This window comes from Schistocerca americana, chromosome 1 (genome assembly GCF_021461395.2).
Source record: "Schistocerca americana isolate TAMUIC-IGC-003095 chromosome 1, iqSchAmer2.1, whole genome shotgun sequence".
NCBI classification, from domain to species: domain Eukaryota; kingdom Metazoa; phylum Arthropoda; class Insecta; order Orthoptera; family Acrididae; genus Schistocerca; species Schistocerca americana.
Genome location: NC_060119.1, coordinates 361,163,632 through 361,186,655, shown reverse-complemented (window position 1 = coordinate 361,186,655; position 23,024 = coordinate 361,163,632). Strand labels below are relative to the sequence as shown.

The window sequence follows — 23,024 nt, the reverse complement described above, 5'->3', positions numbered from 1 at the left end:
ACTGCTGCATGTTTCCTACACCTACAGCTACAAAAGCTCCTCTCCACTCAACTCTTGACAGCTGGTCAAATGTATTGCATATACGCAAAGTACAACTGTCTGAATACATCCTCCTCTTAGCTGCCTTCTTGCCAACTGCCAGTTCCCATTCCCCAGGACCTTGACCCTCCTCCACCTATCTAGCTCCTCCTTCGCGTATTGTAACTGCATCTGAAGGGCACAGATCGTACGCTCTTCTATCAACTTATGTCTGCATTTCCACAAGAGTATCTCACTAGAATGACACCTGGCTTCCCCATTGCCCCCCCCCCCCAAATGAAAATACTTTGAGCAAATCCCACACCATAACCCATTACTCACAAACATATGACAGAGCCAACACTTCTCACTCGTGGTAAAATTTTACAATTACTGAAAAAACAAAATGTCTATTTATAGAACTAACAGTAGCAGTCTCTAAATTCTCTCTCTACTAAGAAACCAATGACTTCATTAATACTACTAAACTAATACTGATACCAACAAAACTTCACAAAATTTATTAGCTAAAACCAAAAATTCAAGTGGCCACTGGAACACTCAGTGAAATTAAAACAGTGAATAAAATTTTTACTGAAATATTTCCTTAGAAACAATAAGAAATGTAAGCCGAAAACTACCTCACCAAATTTACTAAAGACTTCTACACACAGAAAACTCTAAAAAACACAGTGAACGAACGTTTCCAAAAGTTTATTAAATCATTATTTCATCATAAACAGGACAAAACACTGTTGAAAACTATTAAATTTAATAACTGTATAACAGTGCACAGACAACTTTGGCAGTACTATGTGATCAAAAGTATCCGGACAACCCAAAAACAAGCATTTTTCATATTAGGTGCATTTGCTGCCACCTACTGCCAGATACTCCGTATCAGCAACTTCAGTAGTTATTAGACATTGTGAGAGCGCGGAATGGGGCACTTCACAGAACTTACAGACTTCGAATGTGGTCAGGTGATTGGGTGTCATTTATGTCATACGCCTGTGCTTGAGATTTCCACACTCCTAAACATCCCTAGGTCCACTGTTTTGGATGTGATAGTGAAGTGGAAATGTGAAGGGACATGTACAGCACAAAAGTGTACCTGCCGACCTCACCTGTTGACTGACAGAGACTGCCAACAGTTGAAGGGGGTCATAATGTGTAATAGGCAGACATCTATTATGACCATCACACAGTAACTCCAAACTGCATCAGGATCCACTGCAAATACTATGACAGTTAGGTGGGAGGTGAGAAAAGGTGGATTTCGTGGTTGAGTGGCTGCTCATAAGCCACACATCATGCTGGTAATTGCCAAACGACACCTGGCTGGGAGTGTAAACACTGGACAATTGAACAGTGGAAAAACTGTGTGTGGAGTGATGAATCATGGTACACAATGTGGCAATCTGATGGCAGCTGCAACCGCACAATTTAAAACTTTCGCGAGTTGAGGATGAGGGACACTGTCCTTACTTTTAAAGACACAGTGAAGTTTCTGGAGCTCAGATTTAACTTTAACCTTACATGGTTACCACATCTTAAGAACCTGAAACGCAGTCACTTAATGCTTTAAGTATTTTACAATGTCTTAATGTCTTAGCCACTGTAGATGGGGAGCAGACTGTCATTTTTGCAATCTCGGCTCAATTTTGAGTGCATCATGAAGGGATTCGTTTGGCCTCCAGGGCATTCAGAACAGGCCCTATATCAAGCCTCTTTGCAGAGGCTGGTGAACCGTCACTTCACGTCAGGCGACATCTACTTATGGTGCACGAGGTGTATAAAACCTTGTCCACACTATACACACCTGCCTACTATACTGTTGCTCAGCCTCCACTGAAAAGGCTTTTTTGCAAGAGACAACGAGGACCTATTGGATTCGTGCATAGGATTGCCTTCTAGAAATGGGCGTGGCTGGTCTTCATATTTTACATTGCAGTGGCAACAGATTTCCACCTTGGCTTCTCTGGAGGCTCAGACTTATTTTAGATCCCCCTCCAGGTATGAGGGTATTCCTGCCTGTCATAAGATGCAACTAAAAGGAATCTCACACGTTTTGGCCGTTATGTGTTGGCCCCTGTCGGGTTTGACCTCCATCTTTCTAAATGTTCGAACAGCGAGCAAATTGGGGAAGGCCGCCTTATGTGGTGCATTGCATCCATCGTGCATTGAGATGTTTAGCCCACTTTCTCGTTGTCGCATTGCAATCCCGCTCATTCTCCATTGCTTGGGCGAGGACACCTTCCTGGGTGCATTCTCCACTATGCAATGTCGCTTTCTGTGCTGACGATGACCATGGACTTCTTAGCACCTCATATCCAGCACGGTAGCCAGTCCGTTGTGGTGGGGCCACCATGTACCATGTTGGTTGTAGCCCCTTGACAACTCAGGGATCGCTCTTCTGATGCCTGTGCCATTAACTCACCACGTATGCCATGGAGTAGATGCCCACCTCCTTGGGGCATCGGGACTTTCGGCAATGGCCATCCTGCCAGGTGGTCCTTGTTGAGGCTGCTTTGCGCCCGTGGAGAGGCCCCCTGGTCGGAGTGGGTAGCATCAGGGCGGGTGACACGCCATGAAGCGAAGTACGTCATCTCTTGCTGGTGGTCCGCCGCCAGCAGTCTCTAAGTGGGTAAAGCCTAACTTCAGTGCTAAGAAATATGACCCCAAATTGTCCCCCTCCATGGCCACACTGTGGGAGGAATGACTGGCTAAGGATGGCAGTGAAGCCCATTTGGCCTGGTACCTTGTTTGTACGAGAGTTGATGGGGAATCTTTCGTGTCCATGAAGCCTCAGTTTTTTGTGGAGCATTTGGAGGACAAGTTTGGGGAGGTGGAGGGATTGTCCAAGATGCGCTGTGGGTCATTCCTGATAAAAACAGCATCCTCTGCCCAGTCACTGGCATTACTCGCTTGTGACAAGTTGGGGAGGTTTCTGTTACCATCACACCCCATAAGAGCTTAAATATGGTCCAGGGTATTATATTCCACAGGGACCTTTTGTTGCAGTCTGACAACGAGCTGCATGCCAGTTTTGGGCGGTGAGGTGTCCATTTCATTTGGCGCGTCCATCGGGGTCAGAGTGATGATCAGGTTGCCATCGGTGCCTTCATCTTGGCCTTAGAGGGTGACACATTGTCAATGTAGGCAAAGTTGATGGTCTGCCGCTGTGACGTCAAGCCATATATCCCTTCCCCCGATGCGATGCTTTAAGTGCTGGAAGTTTGGCCATATGTATTCCCGCTGTACCTCCAGAGTCACATGTCGAGATTGTGGGTGTCCAATACTCCATGTGGCCCGCCTCCCATGTGTGTCAACTGCGGAGAGCATATTTCACCTTGCTCGGCAGACTGCAGGATTTTACACAAAGAGAGGAAACTCATGGAATATAAGACCCTGGACCAACTGACGTACTCTGAGGCTAAGAGGAAATTTGAGCACCTACATCCTGTGGCTATGACCACCTCTTACGCCGCCACCGCAAGAACAGTTGTCGCCCCATGAGTTCGTCGCATTTCTGTTGCCTCTCAGAACCAGAAGTTTACACCTACTCCCTTGATGGTGGGGGGCATTTCCTTCCCTGTTGCTCCCGCACCACGTACTTCAGGAGCAGCACCTGCCCACCCCCTCCCTCCCCTCCCCCGACCATCGGGGATATCAGTCCCCACTTCCGAGCCGGAGAAGCGTAAGTCTTCTTTGGCTCCTCTCGCAAGGAAGGGGTGCCTTGGGTCACTCCCTTCCCAGGTTTCTGCTAGTGGGAAAGATGACACCTGGCAGTGGCTGAAGAGCCCAAAAGCAGCTGGTTATAGGGCTTCATACTCATCTTCAGTCCCGGAGACTGAATCGGTGAAGTGCTCCCAGCCAGGGAAACCCAAGGAACAGCGAGAGAAATCCAAAAAGGAGGTCCACAAGACCAAGGGAATTGTGGTCTCTGCGGATGAGGTGGAGATTCTGGCATCCGCTGATGACCTAGATTTCACCGGACCCTCACACACACTGGATATAGACTGCTCAGGCAAAAAGTCGGTGGACCTGCAGGTGACCCTGAGGTGTAAACGGCCTTATTGAATGTTCCATGTCTTCCCAGTCTCACGATAACGTCATCCTCCAGTGGAATTGCAGCAGTTTTTTCCACCGCCTGGCTGAGGTACGGCAACTGTTAAGCTTTACACCTAATTTCTGCATTGCCCTCCAGGAAACCTGGTTTCCGGCAAGGCGGACCCCTGCCCTCTGCAGCTATAAGGGATACTACAGGAACCATAGTGACTATAATCGAGTGTCAGGTGGAGTTTGTGTTTATGTCCTAAACTTAGTCTGCAGTGAAACTGTGCCCCTTCAAACCCCACTTGAAGCTGTGGCTGTCAGAATAAGGACGGCACAGGAAATAACTGTCTGCAATGTATATCTTATTCCAGATGGTGCTGTATCCCTGAATGTATTAACTGCACTGATCGATCAACTCCCTACACTTTTCCTACTTTAGGAGATTTTAACGCTCATAACCCCTTATGGGGTGGCACCGTCCTTACTGGCCGAGGCAGAGATGTCAAAACTTTACTGCCTCAATTCGACCTCTACCTCTTAAATACTGGGGCCACCATACATTTCAGTGTGGCTCATGATAGTTACTCGGGCATTGATTTATCACTTCGCAGCCCAGGACTTCTCCCATCTATCCACTGGAGAGCACATGACGACCTGTATGGTAGTGACCATTTCCCCATCTTCCTGTCACTGCCCCAGTGTCAGGCCCATGGACACCTGCCCAGATGGGCTTTAAACAAGGTGAACTGGGAAACTTTCACCTCTCATGTCACCGTTGACTCTCCCCCACATGGTAACTTCGATGTGATGGTTGAGCAGGTGACTACAACAACTGTGGCAGAAAAGATTATCCCTTGCTCTTTAGGGTGCCCCCCGGTGATAGGCAGTCCTTTGGTGCTCACTGGAAGTCGCTGAGGCAATTAAGGAGCCTCGGCAAGCTCGACAGCGGGATAAGCAGCACCCTTCGCTGGAGCACCTCATAGCCTTTAAATAGCTCAGTGCCCGCGTTTGCCAACTTATGAAATGACGGAAGCAGGAGTGTTGGGAGAGATATGTCTCGGCCATTGGGTGCCATACGTCACCTTCCCAAGTCTGGGCAAAGATCAAATGTGTTTTCAGCTACCAGACCCCAACAGGTGTTCCTGGTGTTATCGTAAATGGTGTGTTCTCTACCGACACAAACATGATTGCTGAGCATTATGCTCGAGCCTCTGCATTGGAGAATTACCCCACAGCCTTTCGCACTGTCAAACGGCGGCTGGAAGGGAAAGTCCTCTCGTTCACTACACGCCACAGTGAATCCCATATCGCCCCATTTATGGAGTGGGAGCTCCTCAGTGCCCTTGCACATTGCCCTCACACAGCTCCTGGGCCATATCGGATCCACAGTCAGATGATTAAACATCTCTCGTCTGACTGCAAGTGACATCTCCTCATCTTCAAACGGATCTGGTGCGATGGTGGGTTGCCATCTTAATGGCGGGAGAGCACCGTCACTCAGGTGCTCAAAACTGGTAGAAACCCACTTAATGTGGATAGCTATCGGCCCATCAGCCTCACCAACGTTCTTTGTAAGCTTCTGGAACGTATGGTGTGTCAGCGGTTGGATTGGGTCCTGGAGTCACGTGTCATACTGGGTCCATGTCATGGCAACTTCCGCCAGTGTCACTCTACCGCTGATAATCTTGTGTCCCTCGAGTCTGCCATCAGAACAGCCTTTTCCAGATGCCAACACTTGGTTGCCGTCTTTTTTTGAGTTGTGAAAAGTGTACCACACCACCTGGCGACATCATATCCTTGCCACATTATACGAGAGGGGTCTCCGAGGCCCGCTACCAATTTTTATCCAAAATTTCCTGTCGCTTCATACTTTCCGTGTCCAAATTGGTGCCTCCCATAGTTACCCCCCATATCCAGGAGAATGGGGTCCTGCAGAGCTCTGTATTGGGCATCTCTCTATTTTTAGTGACCATTAATGGTGTAGCAGCAGCTGTAGGGCCGGCCGTCACGCCTTCTCTGTATGCAGACGACTTCTGCATTTCGTACTGCTCCACCAGTACTGGTATTGCTGAGCGGCTCCTGCAGGGAGCCATCCGCAAGGCACAGTCATGGGCTCTAGCCCACTATTTCCATTTTCGGGGGCAAAGTCATGTTTGATGCACTTCTGTCAGCATCGTACTGTTCACCCATATCCAGAACATTACCTTAATGATGATCCATTCACTGTAGTGGAGACATATTGATTCTTAGGACTGGTTTTCGACACCCGATTGACTTGGCTTCCTCAAGTTCATCAGCTTAAGCGGAAGTTCTGGCAGCACCTCAATGTCCTCCGCTGCCTGAGCAACACCAACTGAGGTGCAGATCGGTCTACACTGCTGCAGCTCTACAGAGCCATTGGTCAATCCCGCCTTGACTATGGGAGTCTGGTTTGTGGTTCGGCACCATCCTCAGCGTTGCATTTACTCAACCCAGTGCACCACTGTGGCATTCATCTAGTGACAGGAGCATTTAGGCCGAGGCTGATGACAAGTGTCCTGGTGGAGGCCAGAGTCCCTCCATTGCAGGTTAGGGGTGCACAACTGCTGGCTAGTTACTTTGCACATGTTCGTAGTTCTCCTGCACATCCAAGTCACCATCTCCTTTTCCCACCCACAGCAGTTCATCTCCTGCATCGGTGGCCCAGGTCAGAGCTTCCAATTGCAGTTGTGTCCGATCCCTTCTTTCCGATCTGGAGTCCTTGCCATTACCACCTATACTTAAGGTCCATTCACGTACACCTCCATGGTGTACACCTAGGCTGCAGCTTCACATGGACCTTTCACTTGGCCCTAAGGACTAATTTAACCCCGCAGCTCTCTGCTGCCACTTCCTCTCGGTTCTTGACATGTACCGAGGCCACAAAGTGGTTTACACCGACGGCTTGATGGCTGATGCTCATGTTGGCTTTGCGTATGTCCATGGAGGACATATTGAACAGCATTCCTTGCCCAACGGCTGCAGTGTTTTCACTGCCAAGCTGGTGGCTACATCTCGTGCTCTTGAACACGTCCGTTCATGCCCTGGGGCGTCCTTTCTTCTATGTACTGACTCCTTGAGCAACTGACAAGCTGTCGACCAGTGCTGCCCTCGTCATCCTTTGGTAGAAACCATCCAGGAGTTTATCTATGCCCTGGAATGATCCAGTCATTCAGTTGTGTTTGTCTCGACCCCAGGTCAGATCAAAATCCCAGGCAACGAACTTGCCAACATTCTGGCCAAACAGGCTACGCGGAGACCGCTTATGGAGTTCTCTGCAACTGACTTGCGTTCAGTACTACACCGCAAGGTTTTGCGTCTTTGGAAGTCGAAATGGCATAACCTCAGCATGCACAACAAACTTCATGTCATTAAGGAGACTATGAATGTGTGGCAGTCCTCCATACGAACCTCTCGCAGGGACTCTGTGGTTCTGGGCTACCTCCTTTGCTGTGATGACCCACTTCAGCGTCAGTGTGGCGCCCTGCTGACAGTGGCCCATTTCTTGGTGAACTGCCTTTCTGTGGCTGCCTTGCGGTGGACTCTACAGTTACTGGACTATTTGCCATTAATTTTAGCTGACAACACCTCATTGGCTAATTTAGTTTTACGTTTTATCTGTGAGGGTGGGTTTCATCATTCTATATAAGTTTTAGCACATGTCCTTTGTCCCTTTGTGTTCTCCACTCTAATGCTTCTAGGGTTGATGTTCTAATGTGTCGCAGAGTGGCTGGTTTTTCCTTTCTATTCGTGTGGTCGGCCAGCCACGGTCATCTGCTCTCTTGTTTTTATCCTTTCTACCTGTTTCTTGCGTCTCTCTGTGGTTTTCTTTTCCTGTTTTGTCCATGGTAGTGTTGATTGTCCTGTTGTTCTTCTGGTTCTTCATTTCTCCTGTTATTGTGCTGTACATCTCCTTCCTTTTCTTCTTTCTTTGTGTAATTATTTTACTGGGAACAAGGGACCAATGACCTCACAGTTTGGTTCCTTCCCCTCTCCTCTCCCTCCCCCACCCCCCACCCCTTTTAAACCAACCAATCAACCAAACTTACTTTAGACTTGACAAATTTAAGAAGAATCGTATGTTAGATTTTACATTTCAGTCTCTCACAGTAGTGTACACAGATGGCTCCAAACAAGGGAATTCCCTTGGCTGCTGTGTTGTGTTCCCGGACCATGTCAACAGGGTTTCGCCTTCTTGACGAGTTTATTGTTTTCTCAACGGAGCTCCGCACGATCCTGAAGGCACTGAAGCAGATGCGTCATAATCGGGGCAAACGTTAGAGTTGGTCCGGCTGATATATGACCAACTGTACTTGCTCCAATGACAGGGTAAGCTGATATTCTGCTGCGTGCCAGGTCATTTAGGGATATGGGGAAATGAGCAGGCCGATCAGGCTGCCAAGGAGGTGTGCAGAGGACAGGATGTGGCACCGTGTTCTATTCCCTTGCAGGCTGTTGTTTCTGCACTACACAGGAAGTGCATGCAGTTGTGGGGTGATGAATGGCTGGTGGTGATGGCCAATAAGCTGTGGTTGGTGAAGTCAACAACCTGTCTATGGCGTTCCTCCTGCCAGTTGCTCAGACGGGAAGTAGTGACCCTTATGTGTCTCACACTTAGCTTTTTATTACGGCAAGAGGATCCCTCGTTTTGTGATGCTACTGGCGTGCACATCTCTATCTGCCATATTTTAACGGAGTCCATTTTAAATCGTGATGCAAGGGCAGAAGCAAATATTGGTGGGGATCTGCCCTCTATTTTAGCTGATGATGAGACAAGTGTGACTAAGGTTTTAAAGTTTTGTGATGTGTCTGGACTCTGGTGTAAACTTTTAAGCTGGGGATTTTAGTGTGTTGCAGAGTAGCTGGCTTCCCTCTTTTTTTGTTCTTGAGGTCAGTCAGCCACATTCATCTGTCATATTGTTTTAGCTCCTTATATCACTTTCTTCCTGTGTCGTTAATGTTCTACTACTGACTCACTACTTCGTTCCATGGTTCTGTGTGGGTACACTCATAGTTTTCCAACTTTTGTTATGTGTATTGTACGTGCTATTTTACATTCCTGTTTTGTGTATTTTATTGACACTCATGTCAACATGTCCATGTCCGTCTGCTCAGTTTCCTTCAGTAATTTTTAAAAGACAGGATGCCTCAAGACATCTTCCTGAAATGTCGTCTACTTTGCTGTAGCCATTAATTCTATTATGGCCTGTCTTCCACCAGGCATGTCAGATTCCCTTGTCGTCAACAACTTTGTGGTGTATCACACTTCTGCCTGGACTTGCTCCTGGAGTGGCATCTTCAGCAATGTCTCAAACATCTTTAATCATGGAGCATCGACAACATCTTTCGCTTTTCCACTGACAAAACAGTTTGTATAAATTTCTGACTGTGCAATTGGTTTCTTCCACCGTCTTTATAACTTGGGCCTGTTACTCTTCCATTCGCTGAAACTACAAAATTCCTTGGGCTCATGCTTGATAGGAAACTTCCTTGGTCCTCCCATGTGTCTTACTTGGCCGCACGCTGTACCTGGTCTCTCCATGTCCTACATGTCCTAAACGCTACTTCCTGTGGAGCGGATCGGACCACCCTCCACCATTTGTATCAGTCCCTTGTCCATTCAAAACTAAAGTATGAATGTTTCATTTATTCACCTGCATGTCTGGTCACCTTATGCTGCCTTAATACAATGCACCATCGTGAAAACATTTGTCCACTGGTGCCTTTTACACTAGCCTGGTTGAGTGTCTCTGTGCAGGAGCTGTCGATCTTCCGGTGTCATACTGGCATGATGTTCTCCTCGGAAGATACACATGATATTTGTCTGTCATGCCTGACTACCCATTGTACGCCTCCTTTTCCAACATAGGGAAACATTCTAAAAACAAAGATGATGTGACTTACCAAACGAAAGCACTGGCAGGTTGATAGACACGCAAACAAACACAAACATACACACAAAATTCAAGCTTTCGCAACCAACGGTTGCTTCATCAGGAAAGAGGGAAGGAGAGGGAAGGACGAAAGGATGTGGGTTTTAAGGGTGAGGGTAAGGAGTCATTCCAATTCCGGGAGCAGAAAGACTTACCTTAGGGGGAAATAAGGACAGGTATACGCTCTTGCTCGCATACATTATCAATACTGTTTACAGTAGCATACTTGCACTAATATTTTCTTATTCATTATTAAATTTACTCCTAAATTATCCCTATTTGATGTGTTGATAACGCTATGCTGGCCTGACCAGAAGTTCTATTCTTCCTGCAATATTATGTCACTAATTCCCACTGTATAGATCTCTAACCTGCTCATCTCTCTCGTTAAATTCTGTAACCTACCTGCGTGGTAATGGCTCTAATGTTCTGTACACCTACTCATAGCATGCCAGTTTTGTTTCTCCTAATGACAACAGTCTCCTGAGTATTCCACGCCCTGCAATCTGAAAGGGGGACTATTTTACCTTTGGAAAATTAATGCATGTCATAATTTATCCATGCAGTAGAGCTGCATGTGCTCAGGAAATATGTCGCATGTGATTTTCCTCTCGCTTTCAACCATTAGCAGTACCATCATAGTGATTACACATTGGCTAATGTTAAAAGGCCAGATTGGTCAGTCATGCAGACAGTCACCCCTGCAACAATTGAAAACTCTGCTGCACCTTTTCAGGATCTGTTCTGTACTCTCCACAGATACCCCTCTATTGTGGTTGAATCTACGGTATGGATATTGGTGCCTTAGAGGCAGGCAAAGTCCATGGTCGTTGGCTCTTGAAATCTCCTGACCAGCAGCAGGCTTCTTAGCTATAAGCACAAATTAAGATTTTAAGTGATATGGTTCATAAGTTTTTAGTTCTAAGTTACAAACACACTTTTTCATTAGTCCGAACCGAGACAAAAATAATTCTTGGTGATGCCACAGTACCTCTCTCAACTCTTCTTTTTAATACTTTGCAAGTTATGTTAACTTACCTAGTTATTTACTTGAATATTCATAGCAGAGTTATTCACGTCATCCTAAATCTTCACACCATCTTCTTTTCTTTAAGGCCGCACAGTCATTACTTTCATTCCTTCTTTCACACTAATAAAATAAAGGTTCATGCTTGCAGCACGTTCATGAATTTCATCTACAGTTCTTTTGTGTGGATAAGTCCACAACTACTGTGAATTTCTTGAGGGGAAATATTTTCTTCATAAACTGTTGTTTTATTCTGAAATAACATATTTACTTCATAATTTAGTGGTTAACAATTATGGAAAGGATAGTTGCTACTCACCGTAAAGTTGATACGTTGAGGTGGAGACAGGAACAGCAAAAACATAGTTACATATTAAGCTTTAGGCCAAAACCTTTATCAGAAAGAATAACGCACAAGCACCACACAAGCAAGCTTACCTCACACACATCACGTCTACCCTGGCTTTTCAGGCCAGACTCAAACTGACATGTGTCAAGTGAGAGCAATAGTTTGTAGTGAAGTGGGGAAGGGGGTGGGATAGCAGGGTACAGGTGGGAGAGGAGAAAACAGTTCTGCATGGTGGAGCATGCAGCAACGAGAGGTGATAGATAAGGCTACCTGGTGCAGCATCAGAAGGCTGTGGGGGAGGGAGAGAAGGGAAAAAATGAAGCAGAAAGGAGAGGTACAGAGAAGAGAGAAAGATCAGTGGGTGCATTTGCAGAGAACAGTGCGCAATTAAGGTTGTGACATCAGTTGGTAGGAAGTGATAGGACAGAAGGGGCAGAAACTGTTACTGTAGGTTGAGGGTGAGATGGGAAGGATCTTGGGTAGGATGTTCCTCAATAATGATAGACAATCAAAGCCCTGACAAAGGATGTCATTCAGTTGTTCCAATTCATGAGTTTTATTGGGTGAGGACACTCCTTTGTCACTGGTTCTTGGGGTGGTGGCAGTATTTGGTATATGTGGCGATATGGCACAGGAAAACTGTTTGTGCAAACTGAATCTCTGAAATTTAATCCCTTTTCGTCCTCGTCAATGCCTTATAGCATCCAGATTCTGCCTGACTGATTTTTTCAGTGTGCCACCTACCCCAGAACTCCCTTCCAACAGTACACTAAATCCCGTGCCAAAACAATCCCAGAACATTTGTTACTTTCCCACCAAAATCCTCAGCTCCATACAAGTATCAGTGCTTTCCAAGACCTCACCTTCTGCCCTCAACCAAAATTTAATTATGTTGGACCTACTTTCCTTCCAATCACTGCAGTGGAACACACCTCTTTGCCACCCGTCCCTCCAATCGAACTCAGTCCAATCCCAACACTGAACCCTGGCTCTCCCACTTCATAACACTACCCAGTTGTGATCCTCCCCCCTTCCACATAACCATCCTCTGGTCACCCTCCAGGAATTTATGACCATTATGGACTCACCATCCTTCCCCAGAACATCAACCTTGCAGCAGAAGGGAGGACAGCCATACACAGTGTCAAAACAGATCCTCGCCTATTCACTCTCTCTGCAGAAAGATTCAGCCGCTGGCGTTATGGATCACAGTGACTACCTTGCCTACTGACTGACTCCTCCACCTATAAACCCTGCCATAGTGATCCCAGCCCAGAAGTCCAAATAACCTGTAATCCCTGCTTAAAGCCATAGGCCATTCCTAGAACATCTACCCTGAATCCGTTTCCCTCCTCACCCCCATGATACCCCGCGCACCCACCTTCTTCCCAACAATACTGGACGCCCCATTGTTGCTGGTATTGTGCCCCCACCGAAAGAATTTCAGCTCACGTTGACAGCCCAGTATCTGAGTATTACATACTCTTGACTTAAGAAAGGAAGTTTTCCTTTCTTTAAGAGCTGATTAACTAATTGTTTTTATCGTGGAACATTAAGTACTTCACTCTTTTTTTGTCATACTGATATTGCTTCTGTGAGATTTTTTGATTGTCATGCTGTTGTAAATAAATGTTAATGTTTATATCTTAATGAAACTCTTGTTTGTTATGTGATTTGTTTTATATTGGTTAATGGTATAACAACAGAGAAATAATTAAATTTTTTATTGAGTTTAATATTATTGTATATTTCCTTTGTTTTCAGAGAAGCCAGATCATCCACTGTAACTGTGGATGACCACAGCATTTTCCCTGTTAATGAGTCTATTTCGGACATTGGATCAAATTTAGTCCTTAATGAAGTAATGAGAAAAGAAAAGGTTGTGCCTCCATGTACCCTGAGTTTACCTGCAAGGGATCAAAATGCTGTGACAGATGCGGAAAACAATAGTGATAATGGAGAGTTAACTCCAATTGTGTCACCACATATGGATTTCATGGAGGAAGAAGACAATTTTCAGACTGCCTCAGATGATGAAGATAGTATTGAAATTCTGCCAGCAGTAATAACTGAAGCATGCATTCATCAGAAAGGAGCTAATTTAATTGACTCCTGTCAGGGCACATGTAATACTCAAGCCCACATAAGTTATTCAGCAGCAGTACAAAAATCAGTTAATAGCTTACAACTTAATGTATCAAGTAATGAAGCTCTCCCCGTCTCGGAGAACAATTTCAATGTGATAAGTATCGAAAATGTTTGTAGGTGTAATGCAGAAGGGGAGATACATGCGGATTTATCGGGTGTTTCCAGATCAGTAGGAGGAGAATCAAATCTGTGCCAGCAGTGTCCAAAAATGTTTGACTCAGCAAATATTCCGTGTGATAATCTGACATCCACCCCAGCTACAGGAAAGAGGTTTCTGAGAAGAGTTATCTCAAGAGATGCTGGCATCACTCATACAGAAGTTGTGAAGCAAGTTGAAGGACAACAATTTCCTGATGGGAGTTATTTTGGATATGGCAGGCATAAGGATGGATCAAATTTAGGTGAGAATGTTTGCATTAATATTTAGATGATAGATTTCAATCTTCCACCCCCATTACTAAGCTTTTGGTTTATTATTTTACAGATATTGTATATCGTGTAAGAGCAGTGGTGCTGGTTTGCGGTCGTCTTGTGTACTGTGTTTGGATTTCTAGAGATCCTGAAGAAATAGCTGAAGGAGGCAGAACTTGTGGCAACCTCACTTTGACATCAAGCTTCAACAGTACTGTGGACAACTCACTGGGACAGGCTAGTAATAGAGTAATATCAACATTATATATCCAATCCCAAATTTCCCCACAATTCACTCCATATTCATTTATTGCTAAAGGGTTAAGTATTCATCTCTGTGACATCCTTGGGTTCCTTTATGTAATTTATCTTTGTTTTATGTGCAGTGGATACAAATTGTGTCCTATTTTTGTCTCTGTGGGCCAGTAAGTTACCTTGGAGGTAATATCCGTGATCAGCCTTTCTGTTGCACCATAAACCTCTGTCCAGAGACTTTATTCATCTGTTTCTGCAAAACATTTTTCATGTGAGATTCAACCACTTGAAATGTAACATTCAGGGAACTCCATTTCAGCTAACACAGAAAGTCATCTTCCAGGTTCCACAAATTTTGAACTATTGTACAATTTTCTATTTATTGGAACCTTAGGATTGTGAAGAAGGTCTGAGGCATTTTCTCTCTTCATTCCTTCAATAATTTCTCTTCATTCCTTCGATATTTCTCTTCTTTCCTTCGATAATTTCTCTTCATTCCTTCGATAATTTCTCTTCATTCCTTCGATAATTTCTCTTCATTCCTTCGATAATTTCTCTTCATTCCTTCGATAATTTCTCTTCATTCCTTCGATAATTTCTCTTCATTCCTTCGATAATTTCTCTTCATTCCTTCGATAATTTCTCTTCATTCCTTCGATAATTTCTCTTCATTCCTTCGATAATTTCTCTTCATTCCTTCGATAATTTCTCTTCATTCCTTCGATAATTTCTCTTCATTCCTTCGATAATTTCTCTTCATTCCTTCGATAATTTCTCTTCATTCCTTCGATAATTTCTCTTCATTCCTTCGATAATTTCTCTTCAGGATCATTCAAACATAACTGACAAAATTCCGCCAGTTTCCTTTGAACATTTTTACTAGCACGGATGTTATTTCTCGCCAACATCTTGCCACAGTGGTCACACAGGTTCCTGTCACATCACCAAAGTTAAGCCCTGTCAGGCTGGGCTAGCACTTGGATGGGTGACCATCTGGTCTGCTGAGCGCTGATGGCAAGCGGGGTGCACTCAGCCCTTGTGAGGCAAACTGAGAAGCTACTTGATTGAGAAGTAGCGGTTCCGGTCTTGTAAACTGAGATACGGCCGGGAGAGCGGTGTGCTGACCACAAGCCCCTCCATATTCGCATCAAGTGACGCCTGTGGGCTAAGGATGACACGGTGGCCGGTCGGTACTGTTGAGCCTTCCAAGGCCTGTTCGGGCAGAGTTTTTTTAGTTTAGACATTATTTCTCCCCAGCTTAAGACCTGTTCCACGTATTTTTGTATGTCCTTAAAAAAAACCCAAGTCTATACCCTTTCAAATTCTTTTAAATATGTATATTAGAGGGGAGGGGGATTTTTTGCCATTACTCATGAAACCAACTACGTATGGTTGATTATCTTAAATGTGCCTTTGGGCTGGATAGTGCCACTTTTGTAGGATATAATCTTCTTTGTGACTTCAAAGAAATCTTCTTTCATGTGGATCATTGCTTTAACAGAAACAGTTTGACTTTCCAAAACCTGCTTCCTGTAATATCTTACTTGCTCTTTGTAAATGTAGGTCCTAAGCTATCATAATATCAGTCAAAAACACTCAAAAAATTCTGTAAACCATTTTTGTTTTGTTTTAGTGTGTCATTGGTTTTGAGATTTACTGTATCGCTCACTTAATTACTACTTTAAATTCATCAGAACACTCAAATATATTCATTAAGTGCTCAGATATCAGAGGGAGTAACCTTACTCATTACGCTATCCACTTGTTTATCTTACTATTTTCAGAAAGAAACTTCCTGGAATGCTGTAGATAACACAGAATGTTTGTTAACATTGTTTGATAAGATATGTAAGAAATATAATTGAAGACAAGAGTTGGTGCAACTTTGTGATGGATTTTTTAATTTTTCCCCCATTATCTCTTATTTAAATGACATGATGCTTCTAGAAAAGTTCATAAAGCCTCATTATATTCTCAAACAGGCAATCAGGTCATGCGCCCAAACTAATATATCACATTCGAGAACACGTTCAGGTTCAGTGTCAGTCCTGAGTCAGTGTGAAGATGAACAGACGTCAGGTGAATATGGTGAACGATACACAACTTTGCAACAAATTGGTAAGGGCGCTTATGGATATGTAAAGATGGCATTCCGCAATGAAGATGGGCTTTTAGTAAGTTTGCCTTTGATTATAATTTCTTTTTATAAAATAATTTGTTGTTATACAGTTGTCAGTTTCATCTGATTTTGTTTCTCTAGGTTATTACAAAATTCATACAGAAACATAAAGTCCATCAACAGTCATGGGTTGAAGATCCTAGCCTGGGATCAAAAGTTCCACTTGAAATTAGTTTGCTTACTACATTAAACCATCCAAACATAGTAAGTTTTACATAACTTTTCGTAAGTAAAATGACATTTTTCAATTGATAATATCAGTTGTAAAACAGCAGTGGAATTTAACTATGCATTGTGTTTACAATTATTATGATGTCTGTCAGCCAAGTAAGCTCATGCTTTGTACAGATACTGTATTTTCAGTTGGAAATAGGTGCAATGAGTGACAATCTTTTTTTAAAAAAAATGTAACAATGGCAGCAGAAAGGTGCAAGCAGACTGTTTACACAATTTTAGATGACTCATGACTACGTGCTGACTAAAACACAAGGTGACTCATACTTTCATACTCACAAGTCACTCATCAAAACCTGTAGCGTACTTCCCACTGAACTAGAATCAAGAAATTTGGCATGAAGCAAGATCCCACAGTACAAGTAAAGGAAAGAATCAAAATTGTTAATTTGCTTCTCGCACTTCTCCAGATTTTTTTTTTTTAATTATTATTATTCTGTTTCTGACAGTCACAACATACGAACATTTGATCAGGTCTCCCAGCTAAGTAACACTTTTTTGCCTGGGCTCATTGTTCATTGCCACATGTTAAGTGATCTGTCAATGTGCCATAAACCTGCCTACAGAAGAAAGAACAAAACGTATGGAACATAATGAATTCTCTCTTTAGCCATCAGGTTTGTCTGTTCCGACTCAATTTAAAAGAGCAATAGAAACCGTATACATATCCTGAAAGATGGAGAAGACTTAATTTTTCTTTAGTGTTTGTCGATTATTGTGTGCCGCTATTTCAGCTAAACCATTATCTTTTGGGTTTTTTTGGGTTTTAACCTTATGATGTGATGTGTGTGTGTGTGTGTGTGTGTGTGTGTGTGTGTGTGTGTGTGTGTGTGTGTGTGTATATATAAAATAAAGGGAAACATTCCACGTAGGAAAAATATATCTAAAAACAAAGATGATGTGACTTACCAAATGAAAGTGCTGGCAGGTCGACAGACAAACAAACAAACACAAACATACACACAAAATTCAAGCTTTCGCAACAAACTGTTGCCTCATCAGGAAAGAGGGAAGGAGAGGGAAAGACGAAAGGATGTGGGTTTTAAGGGAGAGGGTAAGGAGTCATTCCAATCCCGGGAGCGGAAAGACTTACCTTAGGGGGGGAAAAAAGGAAAAAAGGACGGGTATAGACTCGCGCGCACACACACACACATATCCATCCAGACGTTTTTAAAGACAAAGAGTTTGGGTAGATTAAAACTGAAGAAACTAAAAAGGTGGGAATTTAAGGAGATGGGACCTGGATAAACTGAAAGAACCAGAGGTTGTACAGAGTTTCAGGGAGAGCATAAGGGAACAATTGACAGGAATAGGGAAAAGAAATACAGTAGAAGAAGAATGGGTAGCTCTGAGGGATGAAGTAGTGAAGGCAGCAGAGGATCAAGTAGGTAAAAAGACAAGGGCTAGTAGAAATCCTTGGGTAACAGAAGAGATACTGAATTTAGTTGATGAAAGGAGAAAATACAAAAATGCAGTAAGTGAAGCAGGCAAAATGGAATACAAACGTCTCAAAAATGAGGTTGACAGGAAGTGCAAAATGGCTAAGCAGGTATGGCTAGAGGACAAATGTAAGGATGTAGAGGCTTGTCTCACTAAGGGTAAGATAGATACTGCCTACAGGAGAATTAAAGAGACCTTTGGAGAAAAGAGAACCACTTGATGAATATCAAGAGCTTTGATGGAAACCCAGTTCTAAGCAAAGAAGGGAAAGCAGAAAGGTGGAAGGAGTATATAGAGGGTCTATACAGAGGCGATGTTCTTGAGGACAATATTATGGAAATGGAAGAGGAGGTAGATGAAAATGAAATGGGAGATATGATACTGCGTGAAGAGTTTGACAGAGCACTGAAAGATCTGAGTCGAAACAAGGCCCCGGGAGTAGACAACATTCCATTGGAACTACTGACGGCCTTGGGAGAGCCAGTCCTGACAAAACTCTAGCATCTGGTGAGCAAGATGTATGAGACAGGTGAAATTCCCTCAGACTTCAAGAAGAATATAATAATTCCAATCCCAAAGAAAACAGCTGCTGAGTCGAAACAAGGCCCCGGGAGTAGACAACATTCCATTGGAACTACTGACGGCCTTGGGAGAGCCAGTCCTGACAAAACTCTAGCATCTGGTGAGCAAGATGTATGAGACAGGTGAAATTCCCTCAGACTTCAAGAAGAATATAATAATTCCAATCCCAAAGAAAACAGCTGCTGACAGATGTGAAAATTACCGAACTATCAGTTTAATAAGTCACAGCTGCAAAACACTAACGCAGATTCTTTACAGATGAGTGGAAAAACTGGTAGAAGCCGACCTCGGGGATGATCAGTTTGGATTCCGTAGAAATGTTGGAACACGTGAGGCAATACTGACCCTACGACTTGTCTTAGAAGAAAGATTAAGGAAAGGCAAACCTACGTTTCTAGCATTTGTAGACTTAGAGAAAGCTTTTGACAATGTTGACTGGAATACTCTCTTTCAAATTCTAAAGGCGGCAGGGATAAAATACAGGGAGTGAAAGGCTATTCACAATTTGTACAGAAACCAGATGGCAGTTAGAAGTGTCAAGGGGCATGAAAGGGAAGCAGTGGTTGGAAAGGGAGTGAGACAGGGTTGTAGCCTATCTCCGGTGTTATTCAATGAGTATATTGAGCAAGCAGTAAATGAAACAAAAGAAAAATTCGGCATAGGAATTGAAATCCATGGAGAAGAAATAAAAACTTTGAGGTTCGCCGATGACATTGTAATTCTGTCAGAGACAGCAAAGGACTTGGAAGAGCAGTTGAACGGAATGAACAGTGTCTTGAAAGGAGGATATAAGATGAACATCAACAAAAGCAAAACGAGGATAATGGAATGTAGTCGAATTAAGTCGGGTGATGCTGAGGGAATTAGATTAGGAATTGAGACACTTAAAGTAGTAAACTAGTTTTGCTATTTGGGGAGCAAAATAACTGATTATGGTTGAAGTAGAGAGGATATAAAATATAGACTGGCAATGGCAAGGAAAGCGTTTCTGAAGAAGAGAAATTTGTTAACATCGAGTATAGATTTAAGTGTCACGAAGTCATTTCTGAAAGTATTTGTATGGAGTGTAGCCATGTACGGAAGTGAAACATAACGATAATTAGTTTGGACAAGAAGAGAATAGAAGCTTTCGAAATGTGGTGATACAGAAGAATGCTGAAGATAAGGTGGGTAGATCACGTAACTAATGAGGAGGTATTGAATAGAATTGGGGAGAAGAGGGGTTTGTGGCACAACTTGACTAGAAGAAGGGACCGGTTGGTAGGACATGTTCTGAGGCATCAAGAGATCACCAATTTAGTACTGGAGGACAGCGTGGAGGGTAAAAATCGTAGAGGGAGACCAAGAGATGAATACACTAAGCAGATTCAGAAGGATGTAGGTTGCAGTGGGTACTGGGAGATGAAGAAGCTTGCACAGGATAGAGTAGCATGGAGAGCTGCATCAAACCAGTCTCAGGACTGAAGACAACAACAACAACAACAACAACAACAACAACAAAGTGGATTAGTGAAATAATGCTCATTATATTGTATTTATTAATATTTTCACAAAAGGAGAGGCAAAGGAAAGTTTGGGATTGCAAATAAAAAACAGAATACGTGCAAAAATCGCATATAAAATTAATATTTTTATTATTTGACAGTTGCTGAGTTACACATGCTGATGCGATATTCATCGTAACAATAAGGGAAGCAATAATTTTCTTGGTATCTTGTACATGTTATAAATGCTGTGTTTTTGCAAGTACATGGTTCTTTTAAAGTTGTAGAAAAACTAACTTCATTTACATTCATAAAATGTTCTCTGCTATCGTGCAGTTTCGCAGCACAGCACGCGTAATGCATCAGTTTGCCAAATAGTGGTGACAATAGCTGGTGATGTGCAGTGGAACGTGTCTTGGACTCTTTTCGGGGTGTGATTTCTTTTTCTCTCTCTATGATAGAGAGCAGTTCTGAAGCTTTTCGATCAAATTCTTTACCTGATGATAAAAATAGATGTCACAAGATTGCACTAAGAAGAATGCAATTTGGGGGAAACTCTTTAATACCACATGATAGCATTGCAAAATAATCTTCGAAAATTGTGTGGATTTATTGTCCTGGCCATGAGTCTGGAAACAGAATAAATTTGTTCTATGCACCTAGGTCTTCATCACATCAGTCAAAAAGTTTTTAGAAAGGCTGTTAAGAGTTTCTCAAGTTTTGATGAATTTTTTTGTGTAATCATCCATCGTTTCTTGAGTCCTCGGTCCAATATTTTGCCTTGCCTTACCTTGCCTCTCCTTTTCATGCATTCTATGAAATTATTGACAAATACAATGTACAGGATGTTTTGCTGTGTGTGTAAAACTGTCAGATCATTGAGAAGTTTCCAAACAGTTAAAGTGTCAAGAGTTAATTTCATATTGCAACATCACCAACAGAATGGCAGCAGCCTCCTCCTGCAGACAAATGGCCTTGTGAAATTTTAATAATGCGTTGACAGATTCCTTGGTTGCTGAAAATTCCGAAGAAGCCCTTCATTCGATGAAAAAGCAAAAAGAACTATTGCCCTCCATAAAACAAAGGAAAAAATCAATATTTAGAATACATTACAAGAGGAAAAAGGTGCCAGACATTAAAACTCATAATTGAAGGGAAAATTAAAGGGAAAGGTCTGTTGGAAAACAAAGGAACTCATGATTGAAGGACATTCAGAAATGGTACAATTGCACATCAGAAGATACCTTCCATGATGTAACATCACATCAAGAACTGGACACATGGACTGCCAACTTCTATCAGAAGAAGGTGCCTTAAGAAGAATTCACAGATATTCTTTCCATGGACATTGAACGAAAGGTTTGTGATCCAGCACTGCCTATTGTGAAATTTGTGTACTGTGCAGCTAATAGTGACATACCACTTTTTCTGCTGGAGTCATGGTTCTGTAACAATAACACCCTGTTTCCATTTCCAGCCAGTGATACTAAGGATGACTGCCTAACAGCTCATCTACAGACTTGGAGAAGCAAGACAACCAGATTGCATTCATACATGGGATGCACCTGTGGGTGATCTGAGAGTGTGATAACAACACACACTTATCAATAAGCCAAATTCTGGGTGACTTAATATGGATTTGTAGCCCCTAGCCCCCATGTGAAATGTTTATCAGAAAAACTCTAAAAACCTATGTGGCAACTGAAAATATGTCGGCCATTGTCTACACGTTGATTACCATACAGCAGAAGAGCTTCATTTGATTTCAAAGTATGAATGAGAAAAACTGTAGGATATTGGGTCTGTGACATTGTGTGGCAATAGTCTATTTAACTGAGCTTGAAAATAGATTTTAATATGGTCATGCTGGAGGAGTGGACTTCATAATTTGTAGTGCAACCTAACCCACCAGTGAAAATTATCAAAAGTGTGATGGAATGGGTCATTTGTTTGTAAGGAGTTTTGATAGGGAATTGTTTAATTGGATTGGATTGGTTATTATAGCAGACTGTGTGTGAAGATGTACTGACGACATCAACAGTTAATCTCAACGGCACTGATACATATTTGTTGACTTGAAATTGGCTTGGAGGTGTTGTTTGTCCAACAATAACTTTCAGAGCGCAAGATTTTCCTGGTTAGCTAGAGATGTAACACAACCGATTTCCATCTGCCTTGTTTCTGTTGCTGTGGATATTTGTGCTGCCTACAACCTTATGGTAAGCTATGACGATAGTGTTAGTATGTTGATGTTGAACAGCCTGTCATAGAGAAAAGTGCTGAAAATGGTCCTGGTGCATACTGTTACAGGTGGGTAATGGCATCGGATTTATGATGTGGTACAAAGCCTACATCTCTTTGAATGGTTTATTAACTGCCTGTACCACTTTGAATGATTTTACAATTGCTGGGCCTTGTCTGCTGTAGAATCTTCTAGTTTCACTATATTGTGGCGAACTTGCTAACAGGGAGAGAATGGATGACATTGTGGCTGAGGATCTCCATGTAGGACTGTTGATATTCAGGATTTGAAAACACAAAATGGCCTGTGTGAACTAAACTACTAAGATCACCAATACACACCTGTTAAATGATCTCCATCTGCCACTAGTGTAATTGTAGTGTGGCTGCAACAATGTGGCTTATCGTAAAATAGTTTAAGTGGAGCAGGCTACAAATTTCATCAAAAGAATGAATAAATTATTTAATGACACCATTGAGAGAGAAATCTGGCAAGGAAATTTTCCATTGTTTCCTTAATTCATTTAATGCAAATTATAGGTTGATTCTTTCTCAAAGGACATGACTGACTCACTCTCCCGTCCTTATAGAGACAAGCTTGTGTTACCTCTCTAGTGGCCTTGTTATCATTGAGACAATAAACCTT

The 23,024-nt window shown here is 42.9% G+C and overlaps 1 protein-coding gene across 2 annotated transcripts in view; it reads left to right on the top strand.

Annotated features, from left to right (window-relative positions):
- Window positions 1-23,024, top strand: part of LOC124600024 (PAS domain-containing serine/threonine-protein kinase) — a 218,715-nt gene that overhangs the window by 154,295 nt on the left and 41,396 nt on the right. For both annotated transcript variants that reach the window (XM_047136127.1, XM_047136126.1), the window contains exons 12-15: window positions 13,169-13,953; window positions 14,037-14,200; window positions 16,201-16,392; window positions 16,479-16,601. In XM_047136127.1, the coding sequence (XP_046992083.1) occupies window positions 13,169-13,953; window positions 14,037-14,200; window positions 16,201-16,392; window positions 16,479-16,601 (1,264 nt within the window). The remainder of the gene's footprint in view (window positions 1-13,168; window positions 13,954-14,036; window positions 14,201-16,200; window positions 16,393-16,478; window positions 16,602-23,024) is intronic.